The sequence below is a fragment of the Pygocentrus nattereri genome, chromosome 16, assembly GCF_015220715.1.
Source record: "Pygocentrus nattereri isolate fPygNat1 chromosome 16, fPygNat1.pri, whole genome shotgun sequence".
Classification (NCBI taxonomy): domain Eukaryota; kingdom Metazoa; phylum Chordata; class Actinopteri; order Characiformes; family Serrasalmidae; genus Pygocentrus; species Pygocentrus nattereri.
In genome coordinates, this window is record NC_051226.1 from 23,749,535 (window position 1) to 23,766,271 (window position 16,737).

At 43.4% G+C, this 16,737-nt stretch overlaps 1 protein-coding gene across 1 annotated transcript in view; it reads right to left on the minus strand.

Annotated features, from left to right (window-relative positions):
- Positions 1-16,737, minus strand: part of elnb (elastin b) — a 35,158-nt gene that overhangs the window by 12,787 nt on the left and 5,634 nt on the right. Inside the window, exons 6-42 of the mRNA XM_037546104.1 lie at positions 16,465-16,695; positions 15,787-15,813; positions 15,493-15,663; positions 15,367-15,390; positions 14,940-15,167; positions 12,672-12,698; positions 12,048-12,428; positions 11,824-11,901; positions 11,400-11,645; positions 10,108-10,182; positions 9,972-10,019; positions 9,830-9,880; positions 9,709-9,741; positions 9,535-9,612; positions 9,038-9,079; positions 8,678-8,947; positions 8,497-8,523; positions 8,070-8,318; positions 7,944-7,973; positions 7,426-7,806; positions 7,300-7,329; positions 6,782-7,162; positions 6,656-6,685; positions 4,159-4,548; positions 4,009-4,035; positions 3,498-3,803; positions 3,388-3,417; positions 2,970-3,176; positions 2,635-2,667; positions 2,172-2,378; positions 1,870-1,902; positions 1,329-1,412; positions 1,017-1,118; positions 887-919; positions 671-778; positions 517-573; positions 309-410 (exon numbers count right to left, since the gene is read on the minus strand). Of these exons, the coding sequence (XP_037402001.1) occupies positions 309-410; positions 517-573; positions 671-778; positions 887-919; positions 1,017-1,118; positions 1,329-1,412; positions 1,870-1,902; positions 2,172-2,378; positions 2,635-2,667; positions 2,970-3,176; positions 3,388-3,417; positions 3,498-3,803; positions 4,009-4,035; positions 4,159-4,548; positions 6,656-6,685; positions 6,782-7,162; positions 7,300-7,329; positions 7,426-7,806; positions 7,944-7,973; positions 8,070-8,318; positions 8,497-8,523; positions 8,678-8,947; positions 9,038-9,079; positions 9,535-9,612; positions 9,709-9,741; positions 9,830-9,880; positions 9,972-10,019; positions 10,108-10,182; positions 11,400-11,645; positions 11,824-11,901; positions 12,048-12,428; positions 12,672-12,698; positions 14,940-15,167; positions 15,367-15,390; positions 15,493-15,663; positions 15,787-15,813; positions 16,465-16,695 (4,857 nt within the window). The remainder of the gene's footprint in view (positions 1-308; positions 411-516; positions 574-670; positions 779-886; positions 920-1,016; positions 1,119-1,328; positions 1,413-1,869; positions 1,903-2,171; positions 2,379-2,634; positions 2,668-2,969; positions 3,177-3,387; positions 3,418-3,497; positions 3,804-4,008; positions 4,036-4,158; positions 4,549-6,655; positions 6,686-6,781; positions 7,163-7,299; positions 7,330-7,425; positions 7,807-7,943; positions 7,974-8,069; positions 8,319-8,496; positions 8,524-8,677; positions 8,948-9,037; positions 9,080-9,534; positions 9,613-9,708; positions 9,742-9,829; positions 9,881-9,971; positions 10,020-10,107; positions 10,183-11,399; positions 11,646-11,823; positions 11,902-12,047; positions 12,429-12,671; positions 12,699-14,939; positions 15,168-15,366; positions 15,391-15,492; positions 15,664-15,786; positions 15,814-16,464; positions 16,696-16,737) is intronic.

Below are 16,737 nucleotides of genomic sequence, written 5' to 3' on the forward strand. Positions count from 1 at the left end.
TTGATGTCCACAATATGCTCCGAAAAGCGTACTGTAATTGATCATGATAGCAATGAAATTTAGCCATATTGCCCATCTCTAGTAGAAGCTCATTACTTCATTCAGTTCATAATTAGTTAATTATAAACTAATGGCTAATAGAAGCTTTCATTTTCATAATGTGTCACCAGAATGTTTTGAATGATTGTTTCTATGGGCCATGGATTAATAGAGGGCAATTTACAAAGCCTCAAAAAATCAACAAGTAACAAACATCAACAAATTGATTAAACATCACTAAACTGCTTAAACTTAATTAAACACCCTACCTCCATCAACTCCTGTTTTGGTTCCCTGATCTGTGGACGTGGCAGGTGTGCTGCCTGGAATGACTGCTCCTTCTAGTGTTCCTCTGGTTATGCCTGGCACTCCTGGGGTCAAATTGAGAACATTCTTGATGGGCTTGTCTAGTGTGAGACTCACAGACATGTAAGGCGCATCACACTATTTCATAAGCAAGAGGAAACACAAACTCACTATATTTATCTGCCTTGCTTCCTGTGACTGCTACACCTCCTGGTCCACCTGCAATGCCTACAAACCATTAATGAATGAGCTTTAATTAATTGAATTATCCAGTTGATTATCAAACAATCATAAATGGAAAAAAATTCCAGTGGTTTATTGTCACCTGTGCCAGCTGTAATTCCAGTCCCTCCTCCTGTGGTTCCAACTCCAACACCACCAGGCACTGATCCTGCTCCACCTAACACACTTCCGAAGCCTCCTCCTGGTTGACCTAGTTGAAGCAGATAGTTGGCAGTTATTCGCTTCAGTGCTTATCAATACTCCACTTTTTGAACATACTTTAAAACAGTCCTAGAGGTCTCGTCCAAAAGGCTCTTACCATACTTTGGTGGTTTTGCCCCAACTCCATATCCTGCAGTTTTGAAGAAGATGGCTTTTGAATATTGATAACTTCAACTAACATTATTACATCTACAAAGATCACTTTTACTTAGTTCTCAGAAACCTACCTCCATAGCCCCCAAAACCTGTACCTGGCACACTGCCTGGTACTCCACCAAGGCCAGCAGATCCAGTACCAAGACCACCTGCAAAGCCTCCAGGTAAAACTCCTGAGTGGGCAAAAGAGACAAAATGAATAATCACTAGTCTATGACCACACTAGACATAAGCATGTCAGTTAGGGGCAATACATAAATCCTTCATAACTCAGTCTCATCCATAAGTTTTCAGCACTGATAAAATTGCTTCCAGCAGTAACACCATTTAATTGGGTGTAAAATGTAAAACTCTGATAGGTGGACTTAAGATGTCCTGCTCACCACCAGGTCCAGTGCTTACGACTCCTCCAGTTCCAGTGGCAGGCACTCCTCCTGCTCCTAATATCCCCCCACTTCCAGGTAAACCTGAAGAGCAGTAAACTGGATAAATGTACAAAAAAGGCATGCAGACATTTCTGAACAAGGCATTAGTGAATTCGGAAGCACTTTTTTCCAAATCAAAAGCAGTGAATTCCATGCGTTTTGTTGTTTTTCTAAGTGACAATAAGTTAATGCATCCTCTTAACAAACTTAAATATAGCATTTTCTGCTAATTTTAAGTGAACAACTTCTATTTGTGACATTTAACATACTGAAAAGTTATGAAATGTGCCATAACTTTTGCATAGGCCACATGTTTTATGTTTTATTTTGTATTATGTTTAATTTAGCACATACACAGTAATTGTGTGTTAAAACATGCTTAAGTGTTTTCTCTGTAGAGGATGTGTAATTATTTTCTCTTAAAAAAAAAATCAACTAAATGTCATTGTACCAGGGGCACTAAAACTTTTGCATACAACTATGTCAACACTTTACATACCATATTTAGCAGCTTTTGAGCCTGGTCCATAACCTATCAAAAACAAAATATGTTATGTTACAATCAAGATAAATGGTTTGATGAAGTAAGTAAGAGTAAGCATGAGTTTGCCCATTAAAACGCTAACTGTTGGTTTACATGATTACTGTCTTACATATTTGTCAGCCCATAATTTGAAGAAACAGACAGATACTTTGATAGTGTATTGTGCATTTGCAGATGATCAACTAAGCACTACCACATGTATATGGTTATTAGAATGAACATCAGCAAAGTGAAATAATTCAAATTGGCTTGTTTACCTCTAGGCACACCTCTGGGTCCAAAGCCTCCACCAGGCACACTGCCTGGTACACCACCAGCTGCCCCACCTGTTGCCACTCCAGTTCCTGGTAGACTTCCTATTCCACCAAGTCCAGCTCCTGTCCCACCTGGTACAACACCTGAACCAGGCAACCTGCCCGGAATTCCCCCTTGACCCGGTATCCCACCAGCACCTCCTAGTAGACCTAAATACACAAAAAAGCTTTTGTAACAGAACTGAATGGAGGGTTGCTGAATTTTAGCGTCTGGTAGTTTCCCCCAACATGGATGAAAGGCTAATTTGGCTGAATCGCATTGCACAAAAGTTGAAAACATATGAACCTGTGCATCTGCAACAGATTTCTTGTCATGCATCCTGTCCAGAATTGTGAAAATGTACATACAGCATTTTAAATTGAAACTTTTCAATTATTAATATAAATGATCAAACTCCTGCCTTACCATATTTACGAGCCTTTGCTTCAGATCCATATGCTGTGGAATTTTAGATCATAAAAAACATCAGCAATATAAACTCTTAATAAAATAAATAATTATTGCAGATCTTTGATAACTGGTGATCTAGTCAAGAAGACCAAAATAAATAAATAATAAATTAAGCTCCATCCTGTCATTCTGTAAAATAGTTAATCTCAATGCATGAATTGAATGTAAGGTTCAGATATTAAATAAACTTTAACTTTAATAAATTCCATAAACTTTATGGAAAAAGTCATGCAATAGTCTAAGTAAACATATCAATGGTCTAATTATAATAACCCAACATTAATTAATACCTCCAATTCCAGTACCAGGTAATCCTCCAGTTCCAAGACCAGTTCCTACACCTCCACCAGGCAGACCACCAATTCCTCCAACTCCACCAGGATATACGGCACCCCCAAGTCCTCTGCCTGCTACATCAGTGGTCCCAAGCCCACCAAGAGGTACTCCTCCTGGCAATGCTCCAGCACCTAAAGCTCCACCAGCACTTCCAAGCTGAGCTTTAGCAGACAACGAAAGTGCAAATGATACATGAATCTTGTATTACAAGATTTAGTTTATTCCGGGTCAACTGGAAAAAAATTAATGAATGTAAAAAAAAGACTGTTATAATTCGTTTGCTAAGAACTATAGCGTTTCAGTTTCAAAATGGTCACATAACATTTCTAAAATGGACATTAACTTTTTAAAAAAAGAACACACAAGACTTACCATATTTTTGAGCTTTGGCTCCAGCATATCCTGAAATGTGAAAAAGGAAAAATCAACATATAAAAATAATCTTAGATTTTCAACACAAACAGTACAAAGAAGGTAGCTACCTCCAGGTCCAATGCCAAGTCCACCAACTCCAAGTCCAGACCCAGGAACTCCACCAGCTCCCAGTCCTCCAAATCCAAGTCCAGACCCAGGAACTCCACCAGCTCCCAGTCCACCAAATCCAAGTCCAGACCCAGGAACTCCACCAGCTCCCAGTCCACCAAATCCAAGTCCAGACCCAGGAACTCCACCTGCTCCAAGTCCACCAAATCCAAGTCCAGACCCAGGAACTCCACCAGCTGCAAGCCCAGGAACACTACCTGTTCCAACATGAGAGCCAGGGAGTCCACCTGTTCCAATGCCTGAGGCTGGAAGATCATTAGCATATATTTAAATTTAAAAAAAATTGCTCTCATAAGAAGCTATTGAACAGCAAGCTGCTGGAAAGCCTTGGAAGTTTTTATTTGGGCCTGGATTTTAAGTTTCCTTGGAAAAATATATTTGTAATTATATTTAATAAGTAACAGTGAATTCATTCAAATTAACTTACTAATTAATGTATATTTTCCTTACCATACTTCCGTGCTTTGGCCCCTATTCCTGGTAGGGATAAAAACATGATGCATGTTATTAAAGATATTTTCATTAGCGCATACAGAGTATCTTCTTTTTTAATTTTAAGTTTCATAAACCAGTGAAAAATCATGTTCACCATAAACTTACCTCCAGGATAGATACCACTCCCTCCCGGTATACCTCCAGCACTAGGTATGCCTCCAATTCCAGGAATTCCACCTGCTCCAGGTACAGTTCCAACACCAGGGATACCACCAGCCCCAGGAACAGCACCAGGGACACCACCTGCTCCAGGTACAGTACCAACACCAGGGACACCACCTGCTGCAGGAACAGCACCAGGGACACCACCTGCTCCAGGAACAGCACCAGGGACACCGCCTGCTCCAGGAACAGCACCAGGGACACCACCTGCTCCAGGAACAGCACCAGGGACACCACCTGCTCCAGGAACAGCACCAGGGATACCACCTGCTCCAGGTACTGCACTAACTCCAGGTATACCTCCTACACCAAGTGTGCCACCTCCTAGTAGACCTAGATACATAAAAGGTTTTGATAATTTATGGATATAAAGAAAAATTACATAATTTTTGATTGTATAACTGAAGAGTTTTGTTCTGAAGTGCATTATAGACTAATTTCAAGAATTTTCATTTTTACTTATTGCAGGGAGTAAGCTTTACCCACACAAAAATAATCAATATCAATGCTATATTAGATTAATACTACAGTGTATCTAGAAAGTATTCACAGCACTTCACTTTTTCCACATTTTGTTATGTTATAGCCTTATTTGTAAATGGATTAAATTCATTTTTCCCCTCAAAATTCTATACACAATACCCCATAATGACAAAGTGAAAAAAAGGTTTTTTTTTATGTTTTGCAAATTTATTAAAAATAAAAACCAAAAAAATCACATATGCATAAGCATTCACAACCTGACATGACACTCAAAATTAAGCTCAGGTGCATCCTGTTTCCACTGATCATCCTTCAGTTGTTTTGACAACTTGACTGGAGTACATCCAGTTGTTTGGACATGATTTGGAAATCACACCTGTCTATATATGGTCTCATAGCTGACAGTACATGTTAGAGCACAAACCATGCCATGAAGTCCAAGGAACTGTCTATAGACCTCAGAGACAAGATTGTATTGAGGCACAGATCTGGGGAAGGGTACAGAAAAAATTTCTGCAGCATTGAAAGTCCCAATGAGCTCAGTGACCTCCATCATCCACAAACAAAAGATGTTTGGAACCACCAGGACTCTTTCTAGAGCTGGTCCCCTAGGTCATTTGAGTAAAAGGGGTAGAAGGGCCTTAGTCAGGGAGGTGACCAATAAACCAATGGTCACTCTGACAGAGCTTCAGCATTGCTCTGTGGAGAGAAGAGAATCTTCAAGAAGGACAATCATTTCTGCAGCACTCCGCCAATCAGGCCTGTATGGTACAGTGGCCAGACGGAAGCCATTCGTCAGTACAAGGCATGAGAGCGCCCGCTTGGAGTTTGCCAAAAGGCACCTGAAGGACTCTCAGACCATGAGAAACAAAATTCTCCAGTCTGATGAAACAAAGATTGAACCTCTTTGGCCTGAATGCCAAGCATCATGTTTGGAGGAAACGTGGCACCGCTCGTCACCTGGCCAATACCATCCCTACAGTGAAGCATGGTGGTGGCAGCATCATGCTATGGGGTTGTTTTTCGGCAGCAGGACCTGGGAGACTAGTCGAGGGAAAGATCAATGCAGTAATGTACAGAGACATCCTTGAAGAACACCTGCTCCAGAGTGCTCTGGATCTCAGATTGGGGTGAAGGCTCATCTTCCAACAGGACAACAACCCTAGGCATGCAGCAAAGATGACAAAGGAGTGGCTTCGGGACAACTCTGAATGGTCTTGAGTGGCCCAGCCAGAGCCCAGACTTGAACCTGATTGAACATCTCTGGAGAGTTCTGAAGAGCTCCCCATCCAACCTGATGGAGCTTGAGAGGTTCTGCAAAGAAGAATAGGAGAAACTGCCCAAAAATAGGTGTGCCAAGCTTGTAGCATCATACTCAAAAAGACTTGAGGCTGTAATGGCTGCCAAACGTGCTTCAACAAAGTATTGAGCAAGGGCTGTGAATACTTATGTACATTTTATTTTTTTTGTTTTTTATTTTTAATAAATTTGCAAAACATTCAAACAAACTTTTTCATTTTGTCATTATGGGGTATTGTGCGTATAATTTTGAGGGAAACAATTAATTTAATCTATTTTGGAATAAAGCTGTAACATAAAATGTGGAAAAAGTGAAGCACTGAATACTTTCCAGATGCACTGTATATTCATTAAAAATAAAAATGTGTTTTCCATTATACATCAGCTGTTTATAGACCTTTTTCACTATCAAGTTTCTGCTAGCTTTGTTAAACAGAATGACAAAGGAGGGTCACTGATTTTCAGCCTTCTACAAAATCTTCTTTCGGCCTCAGTGTAGTCAATTGGAAAGCAGTTGGTTTGTCTGGTAGACACCCTCAACATGGATAAAAAGCTAGTTTGACTAGTCTTGCTCAAAAGTTGAAAACATGAACATGTGCATCTGTGACAGATTTCTAAAATAGACATTACCTCTTATTAAAGAACACAGAAAACTTACCATATTTTCGTGCTTTGGCTCCAGCATATCCTGAAATGTGGAATAGGAACAATCAACATACAATTCAAAATACAAAAATAAGCATCATTAGCTTTTCAACACAAACACTATGCAGATGGAAGCTACCTCCAGGTCCAACGCCAAGTCCACCAGCTCCAAGCCCACCAACTCCAAGCCCAGACCCAGGAACTCCACCAGCTCCAAGCCCACCAACTCCAAGCCCAGACCCAGGAACTCCACCAGCTCCAAGCCCACCAACTCCAAGCCCAGACCCAGGAACTCCACCAGCTCCAAGCCCACCAACTCCAAGCCCAGACCCAGGAACTCCACCAGCTCCAAGCCCACCAACTCCAAGCCCAGACCCAGGAACTCCACCAGCTCCAAGCCCGCCAACTCCAAGTCCAGATCCAGGAATTCCACCAGCTCCAAGCCCACCAACTCCAAGTCCAGACCCAGGAACACCACCTGTTACAACACCAGAGCCAGGGAGTCCACCTGTTCCAATGCCTGAGGCCAAAAGATCATTAGCATATATTTAAATAAATTGAAAAACAAGCTTTTGGGAAGCCTTAAATGAACATGTGCATCTGTGACAGATTTCTAAAATAGACATTACCTCTTATTAAAGAACACCGAAAACTTACCATATTTTCGGGCTTTGGCTCCAGCATATCCTGAAATGTGGAATAGGAACAATGAACATACAATTCAAAATACAAAAATAAGCATCATTAGCTTTTCAACACAAACACTATGCAGATGGAAGCTACCTCCAGGTCCAACTCCAAGTCCACCAGCTCCAAGCCCACCAACTCCAAGCCCAGACCCAGGAACTCCACCAGCTCCAAGCCCACCAACTCCAAGCCCAGACCCAGGAACTCCACCAGCTCCAAGCCCACCAACTCCAAGCCCAGACCCAGGAACTCCACCAGCTCCAAGCCCACCAACTCCAAGCCCAGACCCAGGAACTCCACCAGCTCCAAGCCCACCAACTCCAAGCCCAGACCCAGGAACTCCACCAGCTCCAAGCCCGTCAACTCCAAGTCCAGATCCAGGAATTCCACCAGCTCCAAGCCCACCAACTCCAAGTCCAGACCCAGGAACACCACCTGTTACAACACCAGAGCCAGGGAGTCCACCTGTTCCAATGCCTGAGGCCAAAAGATCATTAGCATATATTTAAATAAATTGAAAAACAAGCTTTTGGGAAGCCTTAAATGAACATGTGCATCTGTGACAGATTTCTAAAATAGACATTACCTCTTATCAAAGAACACAGAAGACTTACCATATTTTCGGGCTTTGGCTCCAGCATATCCTGAAATGTGGAATAGGAAAAATCAACATAGAATTCAAAATACAAAAATAAACATCATTAGCTTTTCAACACAAACACTATGCAGATAGAAGCTACCTCCAGGTCCAACGCCAAGCCCACCAACTCCAAGTCCAGACCCAGGAACTCCACCAACTCCAAGTCCAGACCCAGGAACTCCACCAACTCCAAGTCCAGACCCAGGAACTCCACCAGCTCCAAGCCCACCAACTCCAGATCCAGGAATTCCACCAAGTCCAGACCCAGGAACACCACCTGTTCCAACACCAGAGCCAGGAACACCACCTGTTCCAACACCAGAGCCAGGGAGTCCACCTGTTCCAAAGCCTGTGGGTGAAAGATCATTAGCATATATTTAAATAAATTAATAAAACAAGCTGTTGGGAAGCCTTAACTGAAAGTTTTCATTTGGGCTTGGATTTCAAGTTTCCCTGAAAAAATATATTTGTGATTCCATTTAACACATAACAGTGAATGCATTCATATTAATGTATATTTTCCTTACCATACTTCCGTGCTTTGGCTCCTATTCCTGGTAGGGATAAAATCATGACACATATTATTAAAAGACATTACTATTCTGAGAATCTTTTCCTTTTCTGTTTCTGGTTATGTTTCATGAAATAGATGATAACCAGTAAAAAAAAAAAAAAAAAAAAAAAAAATCACATGTACCCTAAACTTACCTCCAGGATAGACACCACTCCCTCCCGGTACACCTCCAGCACTAGGTATGCCTCCAATTCCACCTGCTCCAGGTACAGTACCAACACCAGGGATACCAACAGCTCCAGGAACAGCACCAGGGATACCACCTGCTCCAGGAACAGCACCAGGGATACCACCTGCCCCAGGAACAGCACCAGGGATACCACCTGCCCCAGGTATAGCACCAACACCAGGTACACCTCCTACACCAAGTGTACCATGGAGACTAGGTACTCTCCCGCCTGCAGCTGCAAAATTGATAATCCTCTGAATTTCTTTGATGCTTGCTATGAGTTTTATTCTTTCCACAGTCTTTCATCATGGAGTTCTTGACTTACCATATTTAGCTGCTTTAGCCTGAGATTTAGCTGAGCCAACTCCTGAAAGGGATGTAAAGTGAAATAAAAACAATGAACACAGAACAGAATTTAGTCAAAGAAGGACACAGATAATGCTCAGCAGCATGGCTCTAACAAGGCTGAGTTATGGCACACAACATTCTCAAGCAGTATCTCTAAAATGGGCATAGTCTATAAAGAAAAGCAAGTTGGTAAAGTTAGGTAATTTTTATTTTGGTATTACTCATACATCTGCATGTGTACTTTGGGGAAAATGCAAAAAAGAAGACAACTGAAAGATTATGTGGATGAACAAACCAAGCAAAATATCCAGGAACAGTTGGTTAATTTAACTTGTGCATCACTTACTGGCAAGACATGTAACTCTACCCTAGATCGATTCATTCTACATTACTAAAGTGTTGTAAGGATGTTTAAGAATATTTGCTGAGAATTGTAGATTTGCTACTTGTATTATGCATCATGCATCACAATACCTCCAGACTTTGGAGAAATGAGTGGGTATCCACGGAACACCCCTGGAAGCTGTTGACCTGCAAAACTCCCGCGACCACCTGCAAAAAATAAAAATAAAAGAAAATTAAAGAGCACTTTTGGTTCTGATATATTGTGGACTTTTATAGTTTGAACATATTTGTAAATGTTCTCACCATTAGCTCCAAGTGTGCCTTGACCAAGCTGAGCTATAAGAGGGACAGCAATGATCAGATGATAGTAGATTATTCAGCAGACAAATTGTTGATTCTACTATTGAAACAGTTGAAAACTCACAAGTCTGAGATCCTGTAGCTACGCCTGGTAGAACTCCTTGGCCACCAAAACCTATGTGAGAGAACTTGGCCTAAATGTCTGTTGCTAACATTCTCAATGAGAAAAATCTCAGAAATATCAATCTCTTCAGCAGTACACTCACCTTGCCCAGGGACAATACCACCCTGGTACAACCCAGGAACACCAATTCCTAATTAAAATATAAAACAATAACCTTTACAACACATTTTGCTTTTATAAACTCGGTGTGATGCTAAATAAAGCAGATACATGACCACCTGGCACTGGTGCTTTCCCAGGCTTGCCAATTTTACGTCCAGTACCTTGTGGTCCAGTTTGTGGCAGAACTGGCACTATAGGGCCAAGAAGATTAGAGGAAGATAGTCAACACACATACAGATATACACAAACTAGTGTTTCTCCACTGTCCATTTTATCAACTCTTTTTTGTAGTTCTATTATTACAGACTATATATTTTTGTTTCTTTGCATACTTTGTTAGCCCCCCTTTCATCCAGTTCTTCAATGATCAGGACCTCCACAGGAAGGACCACCACAGAACAGGTGTTATTTGGGTGGTTCTCAGCACTACAGTGACACTGAGGTGATGGTGACGTGTTAGTGTGTGCACAATTGGATCAGACACATCAGTGCTGCTGGAGTTTTTAAACACCTCAGTGTCAATACAGAACAGAGAATAGTCCACCAACAAAAAATGATCATGAAAGACTAAAGGATGACCCACACAAACTGTGCAGCAACAGATGAGCTACTGTCTCTGAACTTACATCTACATAGTGGAACCACAATTTAAGTGTGTAATAGGGTGGACAGTAAGTGCATGCAGTATTTAAAAACTCCAGCATCACTGTTCTGTCACTAACAGTCACTTGTAATGCCTGGGAGAGAGGAGGCTGACGCATATGCGGAGATAACCAAAGTTTATTATCTGCAAATCCAGGGTCATAGTCTAAATGGTCCAGGGTCATAGAGCCAACACGGATAGAACGGGGGGCAGACATGACAGACAAACCAGAATCAAACAATCAAACAGTTCAAACACAAATAGTACAACCAGAACAAAGATCAGTAACCAGACAGGGGAAAACACAGGCTTCAAATACATAAGGGTAAATGAGGAACAGGCGGGAACACAGGTAGAAACAATCAGGGGTGGAGTCATGAGACGAGGGGGCTGGACTAAAAAAAAAACAAGACAAAGAACACACGGGCTAAACCAAAACACAACACGAACACATGGACAGGACTGGGAGGGGCCAATCGTGACATCACTGCAGCGCTGGGAATAATCTACTACTCAATACCTGCTCTGTGGTGGTCCTGTGGGGGTCCCGACCATTGAAGAACAGGGTAAAAGGGGGCTAACAAAGTATGCAGAGGAACAGATGGACTACAGTCTGTAATTGTAGAACTACAAAGTGCTACTACAGGTAAGTGGAGCTGATAAAATGGACAAGAGTGTACATACAAGGTGTACTTAATGAAATGGCCAGGAAATGCACATTCAACAAGCAATACAATAAAACAAGAGGCATGTTTTTGTAGCTACCTCCACCAGGGCCGACTCTCGCTCCACCAGGGCCGACTCCCGCTCCACCAGGGCCGACTCCCGCTCCACCAGGGCCGACCCCCGCACCACCAGGGCCGACCCCCGCTCCACCAGGGCCGACCCCCGCTCCAGGGAAGATTCCTGCACCACTTGGTCCAACTCCTGCTCCACCAGGTGCAATTCCAACACCACCAGGGCCAACTCCGACTCTGCCAGAGCTAACTCCAGTACCTCCAGCACCAATACCTGTGCCACCAGGACAGATACCAGTTATACCAGGAATGAGTCCTATGCCACTAGGTCCAACTCCTGTACCTTCAACTAGTTCCTCTAGGTCCTAATGTAGATTTTTCAGCTATTTAATGTCCTAAAGTTAAAAACTAAAAGCACCAAAAATATCAAATAAGACCTGTCATTTACCTACCTGTTTTCGCTGGTTTTTGGCCAGCACCAGGGTACAGGCCTACAGGGCCACCGACACTGCCATATCCTCCATAACCACCTGAAGGCCACAAATCAAATGCACTTACAAAATTTAAATACAAAATGTAATGTGCTTGACTTATTCAGACAACACTGGGTGTATTGATTCCCTCAGCAATCCAGATTTTGTGTTTTTGATAAATAGAGTAAATTAAAGAAGCTTACCAGGTCCTACTCTACTAGGACCAAAGCCTATGCCAACTCCTCCTGGAACAAGTCCACCTGGACCAACTCCTCCTGGCCCAAGTCCAACTGGACCAGCTCCTCCTGGAACAAGCCCACCTGGACCAACTCCTCCTGGAACAAGCCCACCTGGACCAACTCCTCCTGGAACAAGTCCACCTGGACCAGCTCCTCCTTGAACAAGCCCACCTGGACCAGCTCCTCCTGGAACAAGCCCACCTGGACCAGCTCCTCCTGGAACAAGTCCACCTGGACCAGCTCCTCCTGGCACAAGCCCACCTGGACCAGCTCCTCCTGGCACAAGTCCACCTGGTCTAACTCCCGTGCCAATTCCGCCTGGTCCAATTCCAGTCTGGCCCAAACCTCCAACCATACAAAAAGCAATATTTTGAAAACATCTTACAATTTCTGTATATATGTTGGAATATATTGACAGTACATAAGTGTTTCATAGGAAAATCTGTTTTATACCAAGTCCACCTAAACTACAGAACCATCAGAAGAAACATTATTATTTAATGTTTATTAATGTTCTTCATGCTCTCCTCTGCCAGGGTATATAGTGTTCTGAAAGAAAAATGCAGTCATACAGCCACTTCTACTGACCTGTTTTTGGAGGTTTTCCACCAACTCCTAAAAACAGAAACAGCAAATACCATATATTACAAAAACATTTTTTTTGTATCAGTAGTAAATTTCTGTAACACTAAAGGTACTGTAATGCTGTACTGTATTTTATCCTAGTCCATAATAACAACATCTCAATTAAAGCCAATAGGGTATAATGTATAAGAGTTCTTAATGAATTAAACTGTCAGAAAATAATTTATTAAACATTTGTTTGTTTTATTTATGTAGAGCAGTACTAAAGTTTTCCAAGGGAAATAATATTTGCACCTAAAGGGTACCACATGGCTACGGGCATAGTTGGCCTGTAGGACACCAGAGGCAGCTGGCAGGTATCGACAGGCCAAGAGATCTGCGGCTTCAGTCATTGCCAAGGCAAAAACCCGGGTGTGGGAAGAGTTAGGTGAGGCCTTGGAAAGTGACTTTAAGTCGGCTCCAAAAAGATTCTGGCAAATCGTCAGGCGACTCAGAAGGGGAAAGCAGTGTGCCACTAGCACTGTATATAGTGGAGATGGTGTGCTGCTGACTTCGACTGAAGACGTCATTGGGCGGTGGAAGGAATACTTTGAGGACCTTCTCAATCCCACCAACACATTCTCCAGTGAGGAGGCAGAGTCTGGGGACATGGGAATAGGCTTGTCCATTACTTAGGGCTCCAGGGGTGGATGAGATCTGTACCGAGTTCCTCAAGGCTCTGCATGTTGTGGAGCTGTCTTGGCTGACACGCCTTTTCAACATTGCGTGGACATCGGGGGCTGTGCCACTGGACTGGCAGACTGGGGTGGTGGTGCCTCTTTTTAAAAAGGGGGACCGGAGGGTGTGTTCCAACTACAGGGGAATCACACTCCTCAGCCTCCCTGGTAAGGTCTATGCAGGGGTACTGGAGAAGAGAGTCCAGCTTATAGTCGAACCTCGGATTCAGGAGGAGCAGTGCGGGTTCCGCCCTGGTCGTGGAACACTGGACCAACTCTTTACCCTCTCCAGGATTCTGGAAGGTTCATGGGAGTTTGCCCAACCAGTCCACATGTGCTTTGTGGATTTGGAGAAGGCATTCGACTGTGTTCCCCGGGGTATTCTGTGGGAGGTGCTTCGGGACTACGGGGTACATGGCTCTTTGCTACGAGCCATTCAGGCCCTGTACAAACAAAGCAGGAGTTTGGTTCACATGGCTGGCAGTAAGTCAGACTAGTTCCCAGTGAGAGTTGGACTCTGTCAAGGTTGCCCTTTGTCACCGATTCTATTCATTATTTTTATGGATAGAATTTCTAGGCGCAGTCAGGGGATGGAGGGTGTCTGGTTTGGTGACCTCAGGGTCACATCGCTGCTGTTTGCAGATGATGTGGTCCTATTGGGGACATCAGGCCGTGAACTTCAGCTTTCGCTGGATCGGTTTGCAGCAGAGTGTGAAGCGGCCGGGATGAGGATCAGTACCTCCAAATCCGAGGCCATGGTTCTCAGGCGGGAAAGGGTGGAGAGCCCTCTCTGGGTCGGGGATGACCACTTGTTCACGAGTGATGGTACAAGGGAGCGGGAGATTGACAAGCGGATTGGTGCTGGGTCAGCAGTGATGCGGGCTCTTTACCGGTCTGTTGTGGTAAAGAAAGAGCTGAGCCATAAGGCAAGGCTCTCGATTTACTGGTCGATCTATGTTCCCACCCTCACCTATGGTCAAGTTCGGTCATCCGGGAGGGACTCTGAGTAGAGCCGCTGCTTCTCCACATCGAGAGGAGCCAGCTGAGGTGGTTCGGGCATCTTGTTAGGATGCCTCTTGGACACCTCCCTTGGGAGAGAGAGGAGGAGACCCCGGGGAAGACCCATAACACGCTGGCGTGACTATATCACCCAGCTGGCCTGGGAGCGCCTCGGAATCCCCCCCAGGGAGCTAGTGGAAGTGACTGGGGAAAGGGAGGTCTGGGCCTCATTGCTTAGGATGCTGCCCCCGCGACCTGAACCCTTGAGAAGCGGAAGATGATTGATGGATGGATGGATGGGTACCACATGGCTTAACAGTCTAAGAAGGAAATATATTAAAAGTTTTGATCTTTGTAGACGGTCTTCCTGAGCTTTGATCACTACTCACAAAGGGTTGTCAAGAGCTGCACATTCACTTCCGTGAATCTAGTTTTGGATCAAACTGCAATGGATTTCTTTTACTTAAATTGTGTTTTTGTCAGAAAATTCTACTGCAACTCCATGTAGTTTGAGACTAGTTGTTTATATTTAAGATATCGGCATATCATTTCTAACCTCTTCCAAAGCCACCTGGTCTGACTCCTCCTGGACTAAATCCACCAGGACCTACTCCTCCTGGACCAAGACCACCAGGGCCTACTCCTCCTGAAATAGGACCACCAGGACCCACTCCTCCAGGGCCAAGACCACCAGGACCCACTCCTCCTGGACCAATACTTCCAGGACCTACTCCCCCTGCTCCAAGAGTGCCAGGCCCTCCACCAACACCCCTCCCTCCATATCCTGTTCAGAAAATTACATAAATCATTTTATGTTTTTTGTTAAATCTGTGAAATGTATGCAAAAGAGCTTTTCTAGCATGCAGTTTGAATGAAGAGTCTATCTAATCAGCATTATGCTGTTTAATTTGTTTTGTCTCGTCATCTGCAAATAAAAAAAACCCCAAATCAGTCGCTCAAATATAGAATAAAATGTTTCTCACCTGTCTTTGCAGGTTTCCAGATTCCTGTCAAAGTGAAATAAAGTTTAATTATCAATAAGATCACCAAGAAAAATTTACACAAATATTGGAACTTCGATTATTTTTACTGAGCTAATGTTCCCTTACCTTGTCCAAGACTTCCTGGCCCTAAACCAGTACCAGTGCCTGGACTGGTAACACCAAGCCCACCAAGTCCTGCACCTCCAGGCCCAACCCCTCCTGGTCTAAATCCAGTGCCTCCTAGCGCACCAGTGCCAAGTCCTCCAGTGCCAATACCCTGACCACCATATCCTAGTCCTAGAGAGAACATGTGTAAATAAATCATGACATGATCTGCTAAAATGTACCACTCTTGGATATCTATACCTGCAATGTACTCAAAAACATTAAGTGGATTACTATGGTTATATTCTATCTCACCTGTTTTCGGAGGCTTGACAGCAGCTCCTGGTAAAAACGTTGAAGATTGAGAGGGTTAAGTCATGAAGAACAATAACGACAGGATAACTAATATATCCAGTGGAGTGTAACAACCAGAATAAAATCTCAGATTGAAAGTTGTTCTTTGGTAAAGGTTACTCATATTTTATCCACATTGAATACCGAGATGACTCTAGAAATGTTAAGACATGGAAATGAACAATGTGTTTGCAAAAGGTGGAGATTCACAAAGTCTGGGTGGAAGACTTCTACCTGAAGTACAATGGGTTGGCCAGCCCAACAAAGTCCATCCCCTTAAGAGCTTTGAACATTAGTTGTTAGTAAACATAAATTTGGGTCGCTAATCAACCGTGATATGCAGCCAATCATTGTATCTATTTGAGGTGTGTGAGATGTCTACAACTGAACATAATTCCATTAAACTGACAAAAGATAAGACAAAGCTATCCTTTCACACTCAGAGCCCCTAGCCTTCCCTACTCTTGATTTATTTTATATTATTATTGTTTATTTAAATGGCAGATTGTTCAGAAAAGTGCTATAAATTTGTTTCAGCAAAGTCATGAGTATTACAAATCCTTTCAAAAGTCTTTAACCATCATTTTGAAGCAAGTGGATCATGTAGGTGGCCCTGGTCAACTTTGTGAATTATCGTACCTGCTCCAGAGGGAAAAATTCCTCCTGGTCTGATTCCTCCAGGACCAACTCCTCCAGGACCAATTCCACCAGGTCCAATGCTTCCTGGACCAACTCCTCCTGGTCCAATGCCTCCTGGACCAATTCCTGCTGGTCCAATGCCCCCTGATCCAAAGCCTCCAGGACCAACGCCTCCTTGTCCAATGCCAGTACCCACACCACCAGGTCCAAACCCAACACGGCCACCATATCCTGTAATACAGTGCTATCCATTATTCTCAGTAACTCGTGATG